The 16,090-nt window shown below is 39.0% G+C and overlaps 1 protein-coding gene across 3 annotated transcripts in view; it reads left to right on the forward strand.

The window, feature by feature from the left end:
• The first annotated feature begins 513 nt into the window (after positions 1-513).
• TIPRL (TOR signaling pathway regulator) overlaps positions 514-16,090 on the forward strand; it is a 58,623-nt gene continuing 43,046 nt past the window's right edge. Inside the window, exons 1-3 of one of the 3 annotated variants that reach the window (XM_065946406.1) lie at positions 514-764; positions 8,693-8,872; positions 9,607-9,706. In XM_065946406.1, coding sequence (XP_065802478.1) covers positions 661-764; positions 8,693-8,872; positions 9,607-9,706 — 384 coding nt within the window. In that variant the 5' untranslated portion in view covers positions 514-660. The remainder of the gene's footprint in view (positions 765-8,692; positions 8,873-9,606; positions 9,707-16,090) is intronic. The other 2 variants (XM_065946397.1, XM_065946387.1) reach the window with 2 other exon arrangements.

Consider the following 16,090-nt stretch of genomic DNA (forward strand, 5'->3'; position numbering starts at 1 on the left):
TGTTATTTCCACCATAACACAAGCTTAGATAATAGCTAGACCAGGACAGTCTTGAAATGTCTGAAGGATGAAATTTTTGATAGGAGTCTTAGTCGATAGTAGGTCCACTTGTCTTGCCGCACTTGATGCTGAACCTCCTAAACTCTAAGTGATTTAAGAACTTTGTCTTCAACGGAAAAATGCTGGGCATTTCCTCTACACCAATTCAGTAACACGCAAGGTAGTTCACTGCTTTGCAAGGTCTACAAAGATCACGTCGGATTCTTCAACACTGGGCTTCCGCGAAGGGGCCAAGATGATGTCATCCAATGACATGCGCGCCCCTAGCCACATCCCCTGCTGCCGAAGCCTCGCCCCTCAGCAGAGTCTCCCCACCTTTTTCAGGTGCGTCGTGACGTAAGACGTGGGTCACACAACCTCGGCAACTGGTCCCGGAAGCAAAAAGTCGCGGGACGGAGGAGGCGGAAAGGAGGGCCTGCGTCCGTGTAGCCGGCAGGGGGCGTGGTGGGGTGGGGCGGGGCCGGGCATGGTAACGGCTCGGAAGTCTAGGCTGCCGGGCTGGAGGGAGGAGGAGGGACCGGTATCTGCCGCCGCTGCCGCTGCCTCTGCCGCCCGTGCTCCAACCTGTTCTGTGTGGCCCCTGCTGGCCTTTCCGCGGCCATGATGATCCACGGCTTCCAGAGCAGCCACCAGGACTTCTCCTTCGGGCCCTGGAAGCTGACGGCTTCCAAGACCCACATCATGAAGTCGGCGGATGTGGAGAAGTGAGGCTCTAGGGCTGGGATCGGGGTGTGGGCCTTGGAGCTGGGCCTGAGCTGGAGGCGAGCGAGGCCCGCGAAGCCCCAGCCCTCCTTTAGGGCGGAGGCTCGTGTCCCTCCGGACGGGACCTTTGAATTGACAGCACCAGGAAATATCCCTGTCACCACTTCCTGTCCTTCGGTTCGGGTTCGGCAGGCTCTGGCTTCGTGAAAGTCACTCCGCCTGGGTTTGAGTAGAGCATGACTGTTCTGGTGGACTGCCCCCTCCGGCAGGTCTCTACCTGCCAAAGCCAGCGCCACCTTTAGACTATTTCTGGGTGGCTGTGAACTGTTTTCTTGAGGGTTAATAACAGGGGTGGTATATATGCTTGGTTTTTAACATGTCAGGTGCCATGCCAGGCGCTTGAGATACAAAAGATGAAAGCCTCTGCCTCGAGGAATTCAGCCTTGTGAGAGAGACAGACAGTTGTACAGAGTGAATTGATAGAGGTGTACCTGCAGGGTTATTTTTTTATTTTATTTTATTTTTTTTTTTTTTTGAGGCGGGGAACAAGGCATGGCATCCGGGAAATTGAGATGCCTGAAATGGATCTTAATAAAGTCGATGGGATGGGGTGGGGCTGGGCTCGTGTGTAGCGCCGCAGGGCCAGTGAGAGTGACAACTGTGATGCGTTGTGATGCCTGAGCTGAATCTTGACAAGGTTTGGGGAGGTCCAGAGGGACGTGGAAAGCCGGGGGGTGGGGGGGGGGGTGGGGGGGCGGATCAGAGAGAGTGGGAGGCCTGAACAACAGTTCTGTGTGATTAGAGCGTGAGGTATCAGAGGGGAAGAACTGCAGTGAGAAGCCAGTGGCAGATAGGCTCCTGAGCAGTGAAGATACCACTGAGTGAACGTTTATGCCAGGCTAAGGAGTTTTGTTGGATTTTATCTGACTACCACCAGGTGTTATTTTATGCTAAGGAACAACATTATCAGATGTACACTCTGAAAGATTTGAACATGATGTGGTGGTTGGATTGGAGGGCTGCAGGACTGGGGAAAGAGACCAGTTAGAAGGGTAGAGAGGAGAGGAGAGGGGAGATTTTAGAGATTAAGTGATTTGATGGTCACTTGATAGGAGGAGTAAGGGTAAAAGGAAGACTCTATACTCTTGGCAAGATTTCTGGCTTGGGTTATGCCTGGAAAGTTTTGCCATTGGACATGGTGAGAAATACAGGAGGAAGAACAGATGGAGGATGAGTTTAGTTTGTTGAAGTATGAATTGAGTATAGTTTATAAAGTGGAAATGTATTAGGCACTTATCTTGGAGCTTAAAAAAGATGATTTATTTATGGATTTATGTTTGGGAATCATCACTTGGTACCTGGAGGCTTGAGAGTGAATTAAGATTGTCTAGAAATCATCCAGAAGAAAAGAAAAAGGTCACGAGGTGGAACTCTAGGGAGCAATGACAGATTTAGGCAGAGGAAAGTGACCAGAAGAGAGTTTGAAAGGATATTTAGTATCATAATTGATAAAAAGGTAACTTTCTTGCAAAGTCACTAAGAAAAATTTTGTTTCATCCCACCACAGGTTGAGTTATTCTCTGAGTTTTCCTCTGTGTATAACTTTCTCTGCTACATATTGCACCATATATATAATTGTGCTATATATTAGGCTGGTGCAAACCTAATTGTGATTTCAGATTGTGAATTTTAAATCATTGTAACTAGGTTCAAGCACATCTTTATTAATCCAAATAGAAACCATTACAATCATCACATTTTTACCTATGAGAAATGTTTGTTTATTCCTGTAGTGTAAAAATCTGTGCTTTGGGATTCAGCGATGAACTCTTGGTAGCATTTTCTGCCTCCTACTGGTTGTGGAAGCATTTTCCCTGCAAAAAGTTGAGGTGCTTGGAGAAGTGGTAGTCAGTTGGTGAGAGGTCAGGTGAATATGGTGGATGAGGCAAAACTTAGTAGCCCAGTTCATTCAACTTTTGAAGCATTGGTTGTGTGACCTGCAGTCAGGCGTTGTTGTGGAGAAGAATTGGGTCCTTTGTGTTAACCAGTGCTGACTGCACCCTTTGCAATTTTCGATGCACCTCATCAATTTGCTGAGCATACATCTCAGATGTAATGGTTTCCCCCAGATTCAGAAAGCTGCAGTGGATCAGACTGGCAGCAGACCACCAAACAGTGACTGTGACCTTTTTTTCTGATGCAAGTTTGGCTTTGGGAAGTGCTCTGGAGCTTCTCCATGGTCCAACCACTGAGCTGGTCATTGCTGGTTGTTGTATATTAATATTTAAGTGAATTAGGAAAATTTTGGATTAATAGTGGCTCAGACGGTAAAGAATCTGCCTGCAGTAGGAGACCCGGGTTTGAACTCTGGATTGGGAAGATCCCCTCAAGAAGGAAATGGTAACCCACTCCATTAGTTTTGCCTGGAGAGTTCCATGGACAGAGGAACCTGGTGGGTTACAGTCCATGAGGACACAAAGAGTTGGACACAACTGAGCAACTAATGTTTTCACTTTTCTTTGAATTAGTGAAATTTCCTTTAATGAATTAAAGCATGTTAATCCTATAAAGGCTTCCTGTCTTCTTGACCTTATAAATTTGTTGTTGTTCAGTTGCTCAATCAAATCTGACTCTTTGTGACCCCCATGGACTGCAGCATGCCAGGCTTCCCTGTCCTTCACTAACTCCCAGAGTATGCTCAAACTCTTGTCCATTGAATTGGTGATGCCATCTAACCATCTTGTTCTCTGTCGTCCTCTTCTCCTCCTGCCTTCAATCTTTTTCAGCATCAGGGTCTTTTCCAATGAGTAGGCTCTTTTCATCAGGTGGCCAAAGTATTGGAGCTTCAGCTTCAGCATCAGTCTTTGCAATGAATATTCAGGATTGATTTCCTTTAGGATTGACTGGTTTGATCTCCTTGCAGTCCAAGGGTCTCTCGAGAGTCTTCTCCAGCACCATAGTTCAAAAGCATCAATTCTTTGGTGCTCTTTATGGTCCTTCTTTATGGTCCAACTCTCACATCCGTACATGACTACTGGAAAAACCATAGCTTTGACTAGATGGACCTTTGTTGGCAAAGTGATGTCTCTGCTTTTTAATATGCTGTCTAGGTTTGTCAAAGCTTTTCTTCGAAGGAGCAAGTGTCTTTTAATTTCCTGGCTTCAGTCACCATTTGCAGCAATTTTGGAGTCCAGGAAAATAAAGTCTGTCATTGTTTCCCCATCTATTTGCCATGAAGTGATGAGACTGGATGCCATGATCTTAGGTTTTTGAATGTTGAGTTTTAAGCAGCCTTTTCACTCTCCTTTTTCACCTTCATCAAGAGGCTCTTTAGTTCCTCTTTGCTTTCTGCCATCAGGGTTGTGTCCTCTGCCTATATGAGGTTATTGATATTTCTCCTGGCAATCTTGATTCATTCATGAGCATCATCCAGCCTGGCATTTTGCATGATGTATTCTACATATAAATTTAGAAGCAGGGACTTCCCTGGTGGCTCAGCTGCGATGTGGGAGACCCTGGTTCTATCCCTGGGTTGGGAAGATCCCTTGGAGAAGGGAACAGCTACTTACTCCAGTATTCTGACCTGGAGAATTCCATGGACTGTATAGTCCGCGGGGTCACAAAGAGTAAGTCACAACTGAGTGACTTTCACTAGCACTAACTAGCACACAGCAGGGTGACAGTATATAGCCTTGATGTACTCCTTTCCCAATTTTGAACCAGTCGGTTGTTCCATGTTGGGTTCTAACTATTGCTTCTTGACCTGCATAGGGGTTTCTCAGGAGGCAGGTAAGGTGGTCTGGTATTCCCAACTCTTCAAGAGTTTTCCAGTTTGTTGTGATCCACACAGTCAAAGGCTTTAGCATAGTCAATGAAGCAGATGTTTTTCTGGAATTCCCTTGCTTTTTTGATGATCCAGTGGATGTTGGCAATTTGATCTCTGATTCCTCTGCCTTTTCTAAATCCAGCTTGTACATCTGGAAGTTCTTGGTTCATGTACTGTTGAAGCCTGGCTTGGAGGATTTTGAGCATTACTTTGCTAGCATGTGAAATGAGTGCAGTTGTATGGTAGTTTGAGCATTCTTTGGCATTGCCCTTCTTTGGGCTTGGAATGAAAGCTGACCTTTTCCAGACCCGTGGCCACTGCTGACTTTTCTTTGACCTTATAAACAGACATACCTGTTTGTTACAAAGAGTAAAATTTGCCATTAAAAATGGGTTTAAGATATTCTGTTTGGCCTTTGTTCAAGATACTCTGAATTTAGGACGTTTGAAGAAATGTAAGTTATTGACAGGTATTCTTTTGACATATATTTAACTGGAGTATTTCAGAGGACTACTAGATTTTTTCAGATATGTTGGGAAAATGCACAGAATCACATCTTATATTAGTTTATATTTCATATGCACTTTACAGTGGTTGCAGCTTATTTATATCTAATCTTTTAATGAAATGTTTATTCTGATTATAATCCATCCAATTTAGTCTTTTAAGTATCTAGTATTTTCTTTTTTTAAAAATTTTGTTTTATTGTGGTAAGAATACTTAATATGAATTCTACCCTCCTGACAAATTCATAAATGTAAAATGTAGAATGCATTATTATTGGCTATAGGGGCAGTGTTGTATAACAGATCTCTAGAACTTATTCATCTTGCTTGCCTGAAATTTTACACCTATTGATTAACAACCCGTTTTTCCCTTCCTCTAGCCCTTGGCAACTACCATTTCACTCTTTGATTCTGTGAATAAGTGGAATCATGTAGTGTCTGCCTTTCTATGCCTGGTTTGTTTTACTCAGCCTAATGTTCTCAGGGTTCATACATGCCGTCACGTATTGCAGAATTTCCTGCTTTTGAAAGGCTGCATCATACTCCATTGTATATATAAGCCACATTTTCTTTTCTTTTCTCTCTTTTTTAAAATGATATTTTTGCTGTCCGTCTTGCCTGTGGCATTTGAACGGGAGTATTAATCTCTCTCGTATTTGTTATTTTCTATTTCCTAATAACAAAACAATAAATTTTACTTAAATTTATGATGAAAATTAATGGTATCAGATATCACCCTAAAGTTGTGCAACTTAAAATGTTAGATCACTGATATGTGCTTATATACATAAACAGAGATCTGATGAACATACAGTGTGCCTGATTTTTTTTCCTTACTGTTGTCTCATAAGCATTTTCAACATTATTATATTCTCCTTTTAAATATCTTTAATGATTCTATAATGTTTTATCATCTGCATAGACAATAGTTTGTGTGCTCAGTCGCTCAGTCATGTCTGTCTTGTGACTCCCTGGACTGTAGCCTGCCAGGCTTCTCTGTTCAAGGAACTTTCCAGGCAAGAATATTGGAGTGGGTTGCTGTTTCTACCCCAGGGGAATCTTCCTGACCCAGGGATCGGACCCGTGTCTCTTACATCTCCTGCATTGGCAGGTGGATTCTTTACCACTGCACCACCTGGGAAGCCCAGACAACAGTTTACATAACTATTCATTTCCTTATCATTAGAGTATTTCTTCTTTTCTACTATAAATGAGATGATTATGAGTTTTAATGTATGTAGTTTTTTTCTTCCCTGCATTGGGGTTTATTTATTTATTACAAATTTCCCAAAGCTGATATTTTGAGTCAAAGAATATAAATTTGATTAAGTTCTTGGTACTTTTTTCTTAATTTTTGCCCCAGGGTGGGATGTAAATTGACAGTTATTCTGAAAATCTAAGTGAGCAAGTGCTGGTTTCCCTCAGTGGGTGTATTTGCTTTTTTCATTATCACCTCTTAAAGCTTGCAACAACTTGAGAATTTTACTGGCAAAGGCATTTTCCTATAAGAAACAGCAGCTTTAATTTTTTAGTTTTTAAATTTTTAAATGTTTTTTTCTTTGCTTCATAGCCAAAATTAATATAATTGTTATGTGAGAACAGAAAATTCACCAGAGATAGGAATGTTATGGAAACATGGGGCTGTGTGGTACATTAACTTCTCTTTTGGGCAGTCATGGTAAAATTAGAACCCATCTTCATTTTTAAAAGTGGTGAGGCTTTGATGATCCAGGAATGAAGTAGATGTTTCTACTATCAATATATTTTACATTTAAAGCTTAAATAATTTGTTTATGCATGGTTTTTACAAGACTTGACTGGTATGTCTAGTTGGGAATAGATTTAAAGCAACTGGAAAGAGGATAATTGTGGTCTTGGGATATGCATACATCTTTTGTTAGCTTTATGTAAAAATACATTCTGTAATGTATTGTTTCAGCTTACCTAACCTGTATAGCTATATAGCTTTCAAAAATCTGGAAGTCTTAAAAAAGAAAAAAGAAAACCTGATCTGCTAAAGTAGCTGTCATAGACCACTTGCACTAAAATCCTGTGCTTTGTTCAGGATCCCTTAGAACTTCATTCAAAGCATTTTTAAACTTTGGACTCTATTGCATACTTTATAACTGTATTAGAAATGTAAGGAAGGAGAAAAAATCCCTACAGTCTCTTTGCCCTAATAAATGAATTATTATTATTTTTCCTGTTCTCTTTTTATTCATTATGCAGTTTAAAGAAGTGTTTAAAGATTGTTTGCTTTTTCCAGCCTTTGATAGGTTAAAACAAAATAAAAAGGGATGAGGGAGCTTCAGGGGCAGATACCTACATTCTAGAGCAGCTAGAGGTATAAACCCTCAGTTGAACTTGAGGACCTTGTCTTAACAAGTTTGTTAAATGTGATGATCTTTGATCGGTAGGAAAGGTGAAATAACATTTTATAGTTTTTATTTGTGAACAAAGTATATAATACTTTTTGAAAATTTTCTGAAAGCAATAAAATTTAAAAATTGATATAAAAGATAATTAGAAAATTGATTCCATGGAGCCTCTGTGTTAGTTATGCTTTCAGGTTGCAAGGAAAAGAGAATCCCTGCCCCAGCCCTCTACCCCCTTCTCATCCCTGTCCACCTTGGTTGCCTCAAGTGATGAGAATTTAATAGTATGTGAGGAAATAATTGAACACAGGATTCAGCTCAGAAAACGAACAGTGCTTATGACCAGAGCAACCACAGATGTCCCTAGCCTTCCTCTTACCCTTGTTTTCCGGTCTCTCGTGTGCTCGGCCTGCTTCTCTGGCCGTTACTTAAAGTTTTCACCTCCCTCCTCACTCCCTCATGGTCTGTGTCATGCCCAGCAGGCTCCTCTGTCCCTGGGATTCTCCAGGCAAGAACACTGGAGTGGGTTGCCGTTTCCTTCTCCAATGCATGAAAGTGAAAAGTGAAAGTGAAGTCTCTCAGTCTTGTCTGACTCTTAGCGACACCATGGACTGTAGCCTACCAGGCTCCTCCATCCGTGGGATTTTTCAGGCAAGAGTACTAGAGTGGGTTGCCATTGCCTTCTCCGAGTCGTAACATGTCTGTGAGTTAATAATTTCTTATGTAATAAAACTAGCCAGTTGAGGTCCAAGTTTTTATAAAGCAGGCTAGTATAATGGAAAGAGGCCTAGTTTTACCACTTATTAGCTCTGTCATTTCAGTTAGCTACTTAAGTTCTCTGAGCCTTTTTTAGCTCAAAGGGTAGTTTTGAGGCTCAGATTCAAGTATCTCAGACTTGTCTTTGATCATCCTACCTTAAATGGTACCCCTGCATTGCATTGCTTCAATTTTCGTGTATCACTTACTACTAGCTGACATTATATTATGTATTTTTTGTATATTTATTACTTATTATTTAACCCACTACCTAGTACAGTGCCAAAAAGGTATACACAAAGACAATGGATGATGAAAGCATTTATAGAATTTACAACTATATCATCTTATTAAATCATATATTATTTAACTCACTTAGGAGTAAAAGGTATTCTGTGGAGATCAAAAGGAAACAAGAGTGCCAACAGTGATATAAAATAATCCTTCTGACTTTTGATTATGCATAGGTTAGCTGATGAATTGCATATGCCATCTCTCCCCGAAATGATGTTTGGAGACAATGTTTTAAGAATCCAGCATGGCTCTGGCTTTGGAATTGAGTTCAATGCTACAGATGCATTAAGATGTGTGAACAACTACCAAGGAATGCTTAAAGTAGCCTGTGCTGAAGAGTGGCAGGAAAGCAGGTGAGGATCTGGGCAGTTAGGGGTTGAAATAGAAAAGAGTTGAAAAAGTATTCAGTTGTGATATTTTATTATAATGAAGGGCTAGTATTATTATTAAATTTGATAGTTGAATCATTCTAGAGTTCATTTTTCTCATTGATAAAAGATTAATTACCCCCTTTTGAATACTTCTTGAGTTAAATTCAATGACAGTTGAGGTGAGCTATGGAAGGTTTTGTTTTTTGAGCTTTCAGTGTTCTTTAGTGAAGACACATTAAACTGTGTAGTTTAATATTCCTGTTTTTGAAGAAAAATGTTTGCTTATGGTTTGCATTGAAAATCTAAGGAGCATTGAAACTAAGGAAAATGAAAAATATTTTATTTCATAATCAAATCGAGAGTTATTTATTTTGTTCCTATTGTGTATTAGGTTCTTTGAAAAAAGTATAAACCTTTAAAACATGTCCTTGGGCAGTGTACAGATTAATTGGGGAGACTACATTATTAATTCATGACAGGTTAAATAATAATAAATGTACAGAAAAGCTAAGAAAGATCTTATATTAGTGAATTTTGACAAGTGTATGTGTTTATTAATAGTATATTTTATATTATGTATAGAATGTAATTTGGTGTGATACATGAATGGGGTCACAAAAGAGTTGGACACGACTTAGCAACTAAACAACAAAATGAATACAGATGTTCTATATTCTGCCTCACTGAATCTGATCCTTCTCATTTTGGTATTTGAGGACGGAGGGTGAACACTCTAAAGAGGTCATTAAACCATATGATTGGACCTATACAACGGATTATAAGGGAACATTACTTGGAGAATCACTTAAGTTGAAGGTAAATCTCACTTTTTGCTTTTATGAATCACTGATTGCCTTGGATAGTCTGAATGTTAAAGCTTTCTAGTAATGGGTTATTTTATGCTGCTACTTTCATCCTACTTTGTATTGTGGGAGGCTTTAGAACCTAATGTGAGGGAATTTTGCTTGTTGATTATCAACACAGAATAAAAGAAGGCCATAGTGGAACAATTTTTATTAAAAATATGGTTGTCGTAGCTGGTGGATTGCCTTAATGTTATTATGTAATATCAAGAAGCATTAAAATGTACTGTCCTGGTGTACCGTATTAGGTGATTTAGACAAAGCCTGCTAGCTAGTAGCTTGTAGTTTTACAGATAAATGGATATGTGGGCAGGTAGGAATTTTGGTCAGACAACTGGGATTATTTTTCCGTTTGCACTATGTGTGAATCAAGTATGACTTTAGGCAAGTTATTTAATCTGTCTGATTCTATTTTATCAGTAAATTATCCAAACAGAAATATCTATCTTATAGCAGAGTTTTGATATAAAATTATCTGTGGGAGTTTTCAGTGAATTCTAAAACTGTGTACTGATGTTAAACTGCATCTGTATAAGACCCGCTTAAGAAGAGATCCACTTCATGGTAAATGATACTAGGAATGCGGAACTGGTAGGCCTCGTATTGGGAGCTTAGCTACATAGGGTCATGGATACAGCAAAGTACAGACAAATAATCCCTCCATTATAGTCTAATGGGGGAGGAAGGTTATTCTAGTTTGTTAGTACTTTATAGATAATATTCCCTCTTTTCATTCCTGACTGAAAAACTTTTCAAAGTGTGTAGACCATTTGCTATTTCATTGCGGAAAGTGAGGAAATGAGAATTTGTTTTATGCAATAATAGCGATGACTTTCTTTATAGGAGACACGGGGTGTGAGAGCAGTAGGAGGTGAAAGACATATGCTCAGTACTCTTCATCGGCACTTGAGCCTGTCATTTAATTTGTTCTAAGGTGTTGCTGACAAATGTCAGTATGATCAACCACTCACTAGTGGTAAGGAGCTGAGGCTTTGGCAGACCTTAGTTCAAATCTCAGCACCATTACTTAACAGCTTGGAAAAACAATTTAATCTTTGCTAAGCCTTCGGGCTTCCCTGATAGCTCAATTGGTAAAGAATCCACCTGCAATGCAGGAGGCCCGGTTTGATTTTTGAGTCAGGAAGATCCACTGGAGAAGGGATAGGCTACCCACTCCAGTATTCTTGGGCTTCCCTTGTGGCTCAGCTGTTAAAGAATCTGCCTGCAATGTGGGAGACCTGGGTTCCATCCCTGGGTTGGGAAGATCCAGTATTCTGGCCTGGAGAATTCCATGGACTGTATAGTCCATGAGATCACAGAGAGTCGGACATGCCTGAGCACCTTTCACTTTCACTTTCAAGCCTTTGGTAAACTAAGGATAATATCAGTTGTGATGTAGTAAAGAATATGTGTGTTGAGTGTTTATAGCACAGTGTCTGTTAACACAATAAGATCTTAATAGCAGCTGCTATTATTATAGTATCATATTTCAAATGTCAAGTTAATATTATTGAAATACCAAAAATAAAAGTAGATATATTGTCTAAATAGTATTTACCTCTTGCTTTATGATCTAAATAGAGTTGATGAATGTGTTCCTTTGTTGCCTTAAAAAGTAGTGACAAAATAATCTTGTTAGTAGGCATTATTATCCTCATTTTGTAGATGAAGAAATGCGTTCAAGATCTTCAATTATGTATCTGTTAGTAAGGTAACACTGATGCTAGAGATTGTTGTTAAGCACGTTTGTTATATGTGGAAGATCACTTTCATAGGAACATATTTTACATTTAACTTGTTTTAATACCTAAGGATTTTTTGACCTATAATATATATATATATTTTGACCTGTAATATTATTTGAGATTTTTAATTATTTAATCCTTCAACTGTTCCTCAGAACACTTATTCAGAAGCCCTAGTATGTATAGGAAGTGCATGCCAGTGTGGGAGAAGGTATTTTATATGTACAGTAAGGGTATCAGAGAATGAACCATTAGAATGAAGCCTTTCCTTTGCCCTTAAATTCTTGCTTTTTAGTTGCTGGTGGCTTCTGGTGTGTGTGTATATTTAATGTTTTCTCACTCTTCAGGTTGTTTAACCCATTACCCTGAGTTGTATCATGGTATAAGAGGAGAGAGCCAGTCACGGAGTAATACTGACCTCGCTGGATTCATACCCAGCCTTGTCATTTGTTGTCTGGGCTACCATGGGCACTTCTCTCAGATTATGGTATGAGAATATTATGAGAAAACAGGTCAAATGCATAATATGTACCTGGCCCATAGTAACCTATCAACATTTGGCTGTTTTTTTCCTTTTCTATAAAATAAATGGGCTTCCTTGATAGCTCAGTTGGTAAAGAATCCGTCTGCAATGCAGGAGACCCCGGTTTGATTCCTGGGTCAGGAAGATCCCCTGGAGAAGGGGTAGACTACCCATTCCAGTATTCTTGGGCTTCCTTTGTAGCTCAGCTGCTAAAGAATCCACCTACAATTCGAGAGACCTGGGTTTGATCCCTGGGCTGGGAAGATTCCCCTGGAGAAGGGAAAGGCTACCCACTCTAGTATTCTGGCCTGGAGAATCCATGAACTGTATAGACACGGAGTTGCAAGGAGTTGGACATGACTGAGCAACTTTCACTTATTAAATAAATAAATTGGATATACAGGAAAATAGAAGTACAACGCTGCCTCTTCTATTGATACTGCCTTTTAGGAATAAAACATGCTTAGTGTGCATGCAGTTAAACGTTTTTTTTTTTTTTTTAAAGCACATTGGAACATTTGCCCAGTTATTTTAGTATGATTCAGTATCTTAAATTTTCTTTTTCTTTTTTCCTTTTGATAAAAAGATATATAACATAAAACTACTATCTTAGTTATTTTCAAGCATATTAATTAGTGTTAAAGTGTATTCATGCTGTTGTGACACCAATCTCCAGAACTTCTTTCTCTTTAAAAACTGAAAATCTGTACCTATTGAACATCAACTTCTCCATTTCTTCCTTCTTCAGCACTTGGCAACTGCCATTCTTCTTTCTATTTTTGTGAATTTGACTACTTTAGATACCTCTTGTAAGTGGAACCATACATTGCCTTTTTATGACTGGCTTATGTCACTTAGCATAGTGTCCTCAGGGTTTATCCATGTTGTGGCGTGTGTCTGACTTCCCATCCTTTTTAGGGCTGGGTAATATTCCAGTGCATGTATATACATTTTGTTCTTCCATTCACTTGTCAGGGAGCATTTGGTTTGCTTTTACCTCTTGGGTATGGTGAATAGTGCTATGAACATAGGTGTGCAAATATCTCTTCAGAATTCTGCTTTCATTTGTTTGTGTGTATACCCAGAAGTGGAATTGCTAGATCATATGGTAATAATTCTATTTTTAATTTTTTAAGGAACCTCTGTACTGTTTTCCATAGCATTCCCATAGCATTCCCATAGCATTTCCATAGCATTCCCACCAGCAGTGTGTGAGAGGTTTTGATTTGTATTTCCCTAATAACTTGTGATGTTGAGCATCTTCTCATATGCCTGTTGGCCATTTGTATATAATCTTTAATATTTTGGGCTTGTAAAAGTAAATTAAGTGGAGGGAGTGCGGGTAATGTGCTGACACAAACATTGGAAATGAATGGAGTTTGTAAGATAAAAGGCAAGAAGAACACATATGAATACTGTATGCGTCTTGATAGTTGTTTACCACAGAGGTGAGGGTTAACAATTCTGATACTGTTTTAGTTTTGCAAGATGAAAAAGTTTTAGAGATCTGTCTGACAACAGTGTGAATATAATTAACACTACTGAATGGTACACTTAAAAATGATTTAAATGGTAGATTTCTTATTACTCATTTTTTCTTGCCAGCAATTAAAAAAAAGTTAAACACTGTTATCATGTAACCCAGCAATTCCACTCCTAGGTATACACTCAAGAGAGAAAACTATATCCACATAAAAATCTGTATGCAAATATTCATAGCTGCATTACTCATAATAGCTAAAATGTGAAAACTACCCAGATGTTCATCAGGGATAAGCAAAACTGGTATATCTAGACAGTGAAATACTATTTAGTCTTGAAAAAGAAACAAAACAGTGATACATACCTTGGAAACGTTATGCTAAGTGAAAGAAGCCAGACACAAACTTACATGTATATGATTCCAGAAGGATTTGCAAAACAAATTTATAGAAAAAACTAGAGTAGTGGCTTCCAGGAACTGTGGGAAGTGGGGAATGGAGAGACACTGCTAGTGGGCATGACAGTTTCTTTTTGGGGTGATGATATGTGCTGGAATTAGGTAATAGTGATGTCTACACAGTCTTGTCAACATACTAAAGACCAGTGAATTATAGTCTGGGAGTTGTATCTCTTTTTCTTTTTAAAGAAAGAAATCACTGTAAAACATAACAATTTCATGGTATTTCCTAATGGGATGTACATACATACACACACTATTTTCGGTAATTTTTGAAAAGGAAATTTAACATTGGGTTCTTAACATTTGCTATTAACTAACTTTATGTGATAAATATAAAAGTATTTATATCAAGTAATTTCCCTAGTATAAACCTTCATCTGATGTGAGAGAGAGAGAGATGTTCACCTGAAAGATGTGACCAAGACTTACTTTTCTTGCAAGGTATCAAGAATATTTTTAGCTTGAATATTTGTACATTTTTAAGCCTTTTGAAAATTGTAAAATAACTTAGAAAAGTTCATGAAAGATGAAAATACAGTTTAATGTAACCACAGAGTAAAAGAAATAGAACATTGTGATCACCCCACCAGACCCCCAGCAGGATTTGCCTGACCCTAATTCTGTTTAAAAACTATTTCCTAGTATCTTTTGATATGTTCAACCTTAATTTTATTTCCTTGAAATAAAACTAGTGTGCATTGTTGTTTTTATAGCTTGGGCCTCATATTTTCAACATTTAGAGTCCCTAGTGTCTTTTAGTGTCTTATTTCTGTTGGTTCTGATTTATGGTGTCTAGACTCCTAATATACCTTATTTTCTTTGAATCCTGGGATGATGATATTTTCCTCCACAGAGGATTTTTGTTTATTTCTAAGCTACTAAGGGCATTCATAGTCAAGGGCATAGGTCTGCAATCTGTTTATGTAAAGGATTAGACAGTAAATATTACAGGCTTTGAAGACCATAGAGTTATGTTGCAGTTACTCAACTGTGCTGTTGTAGTTGAAAGCAGCCATAGACAATATGCAAACGAGTAGGCACAGCTGTGTTTCAAAATTTTTTTCTATGGACATGGAAATTTGAATGTCATATAGTTTTTTATGTCATGAAATATTAAACATTTTCCCCACAGTCATTTGAAAAAATGTGAAAATGATTCTTAGCTTGCATTCATACAAAACTAGGTGGCAAACCACATTGGCCTGGAAGTCCTAGTTTGCTAACCTCTTATATGGGATCAGAGCTTGAGGTTTCAGTTCAGTTCAGTTGCTCAGTCCTGTCTGACTCTTTGCAACCACATGGATTGCAACACAGCAAGCTTCCCTGTATATCACAACTCCCAGAGCTTGCTCAAACTCATGTCCATAGAGTCGGTGATGCCATCCAACTATCATGTTCTCTGTCATCCTCTTCTCCTGACTTCAATCTTTTCCAGCATCAGGGTCTTTTCCAATGAGTCAATTCTTTGCATCAAGTGACCAAAGTATTGGAGTTTCAGCTGCAGCATCAGTCCTTCCAGTGAATATTCAGGACTGATCTCCTTTAGGATGGACTGGTTGGATCTCCTTGCAGTCCAAGGGACTCTTAAGAGCCTTCTCCAACACCACAGTTCAAAAGCATCAATTTTTCGGCACTCAATTTTCTTTGTAGCCCAACTCTCACATCCATACGTGACTACTGGAAAAGCCATAGCTTTGAGTATATGGACCTTTGTTGGCAAAGTGACGTCTCTGCTTTTTAATGTTATGTCTAGGTTGGTCATAGCTTTTCTTTCAAGGAGTTAGCATCTTTTAACTTCATGGCTGCAGTCACCATCTGCAGTGATTTTGGAGCCCAAAAAATAGTTTCTCATGTTTCCATTGTTTCCCCATCTACTTGCCGTGAAGTGATAGGACTGGATGCCGTGATCTTAGTTTTCTGAATGTTAAGCTTTAAGCCAACTTTTTCACTCTCCTCTTTTACTTTCATCAAGAGACTCTTTAGTTCTTCACTTTCTGCCATAAGGGAGGTGTCATCTGCATATCTGAGGTTATTGATATTTCTCCTGGCAATCTTGATTCCAGCTTGTGCTTCATTCAGCCTGGCATTTTGCATGATGTACTCTGCATATAAGTTAAATAAGCAGGG

The sequence above is a fragment of the Muntiacus reevesi genome, chromosome 1 (genome assembly GCF_963930625.1).
Source record: "Muntiacus reevesi chromosome 1, mMunRee1.1, whole genome shotgun sequence".
In the NCBI taxonomy this organism is placed as follows: Eukaryota; Metazoa; Chordata; class Mammalia; order Artiodactyla; family Cervidae; genus Muntiacus; species Muntiacus reevesi.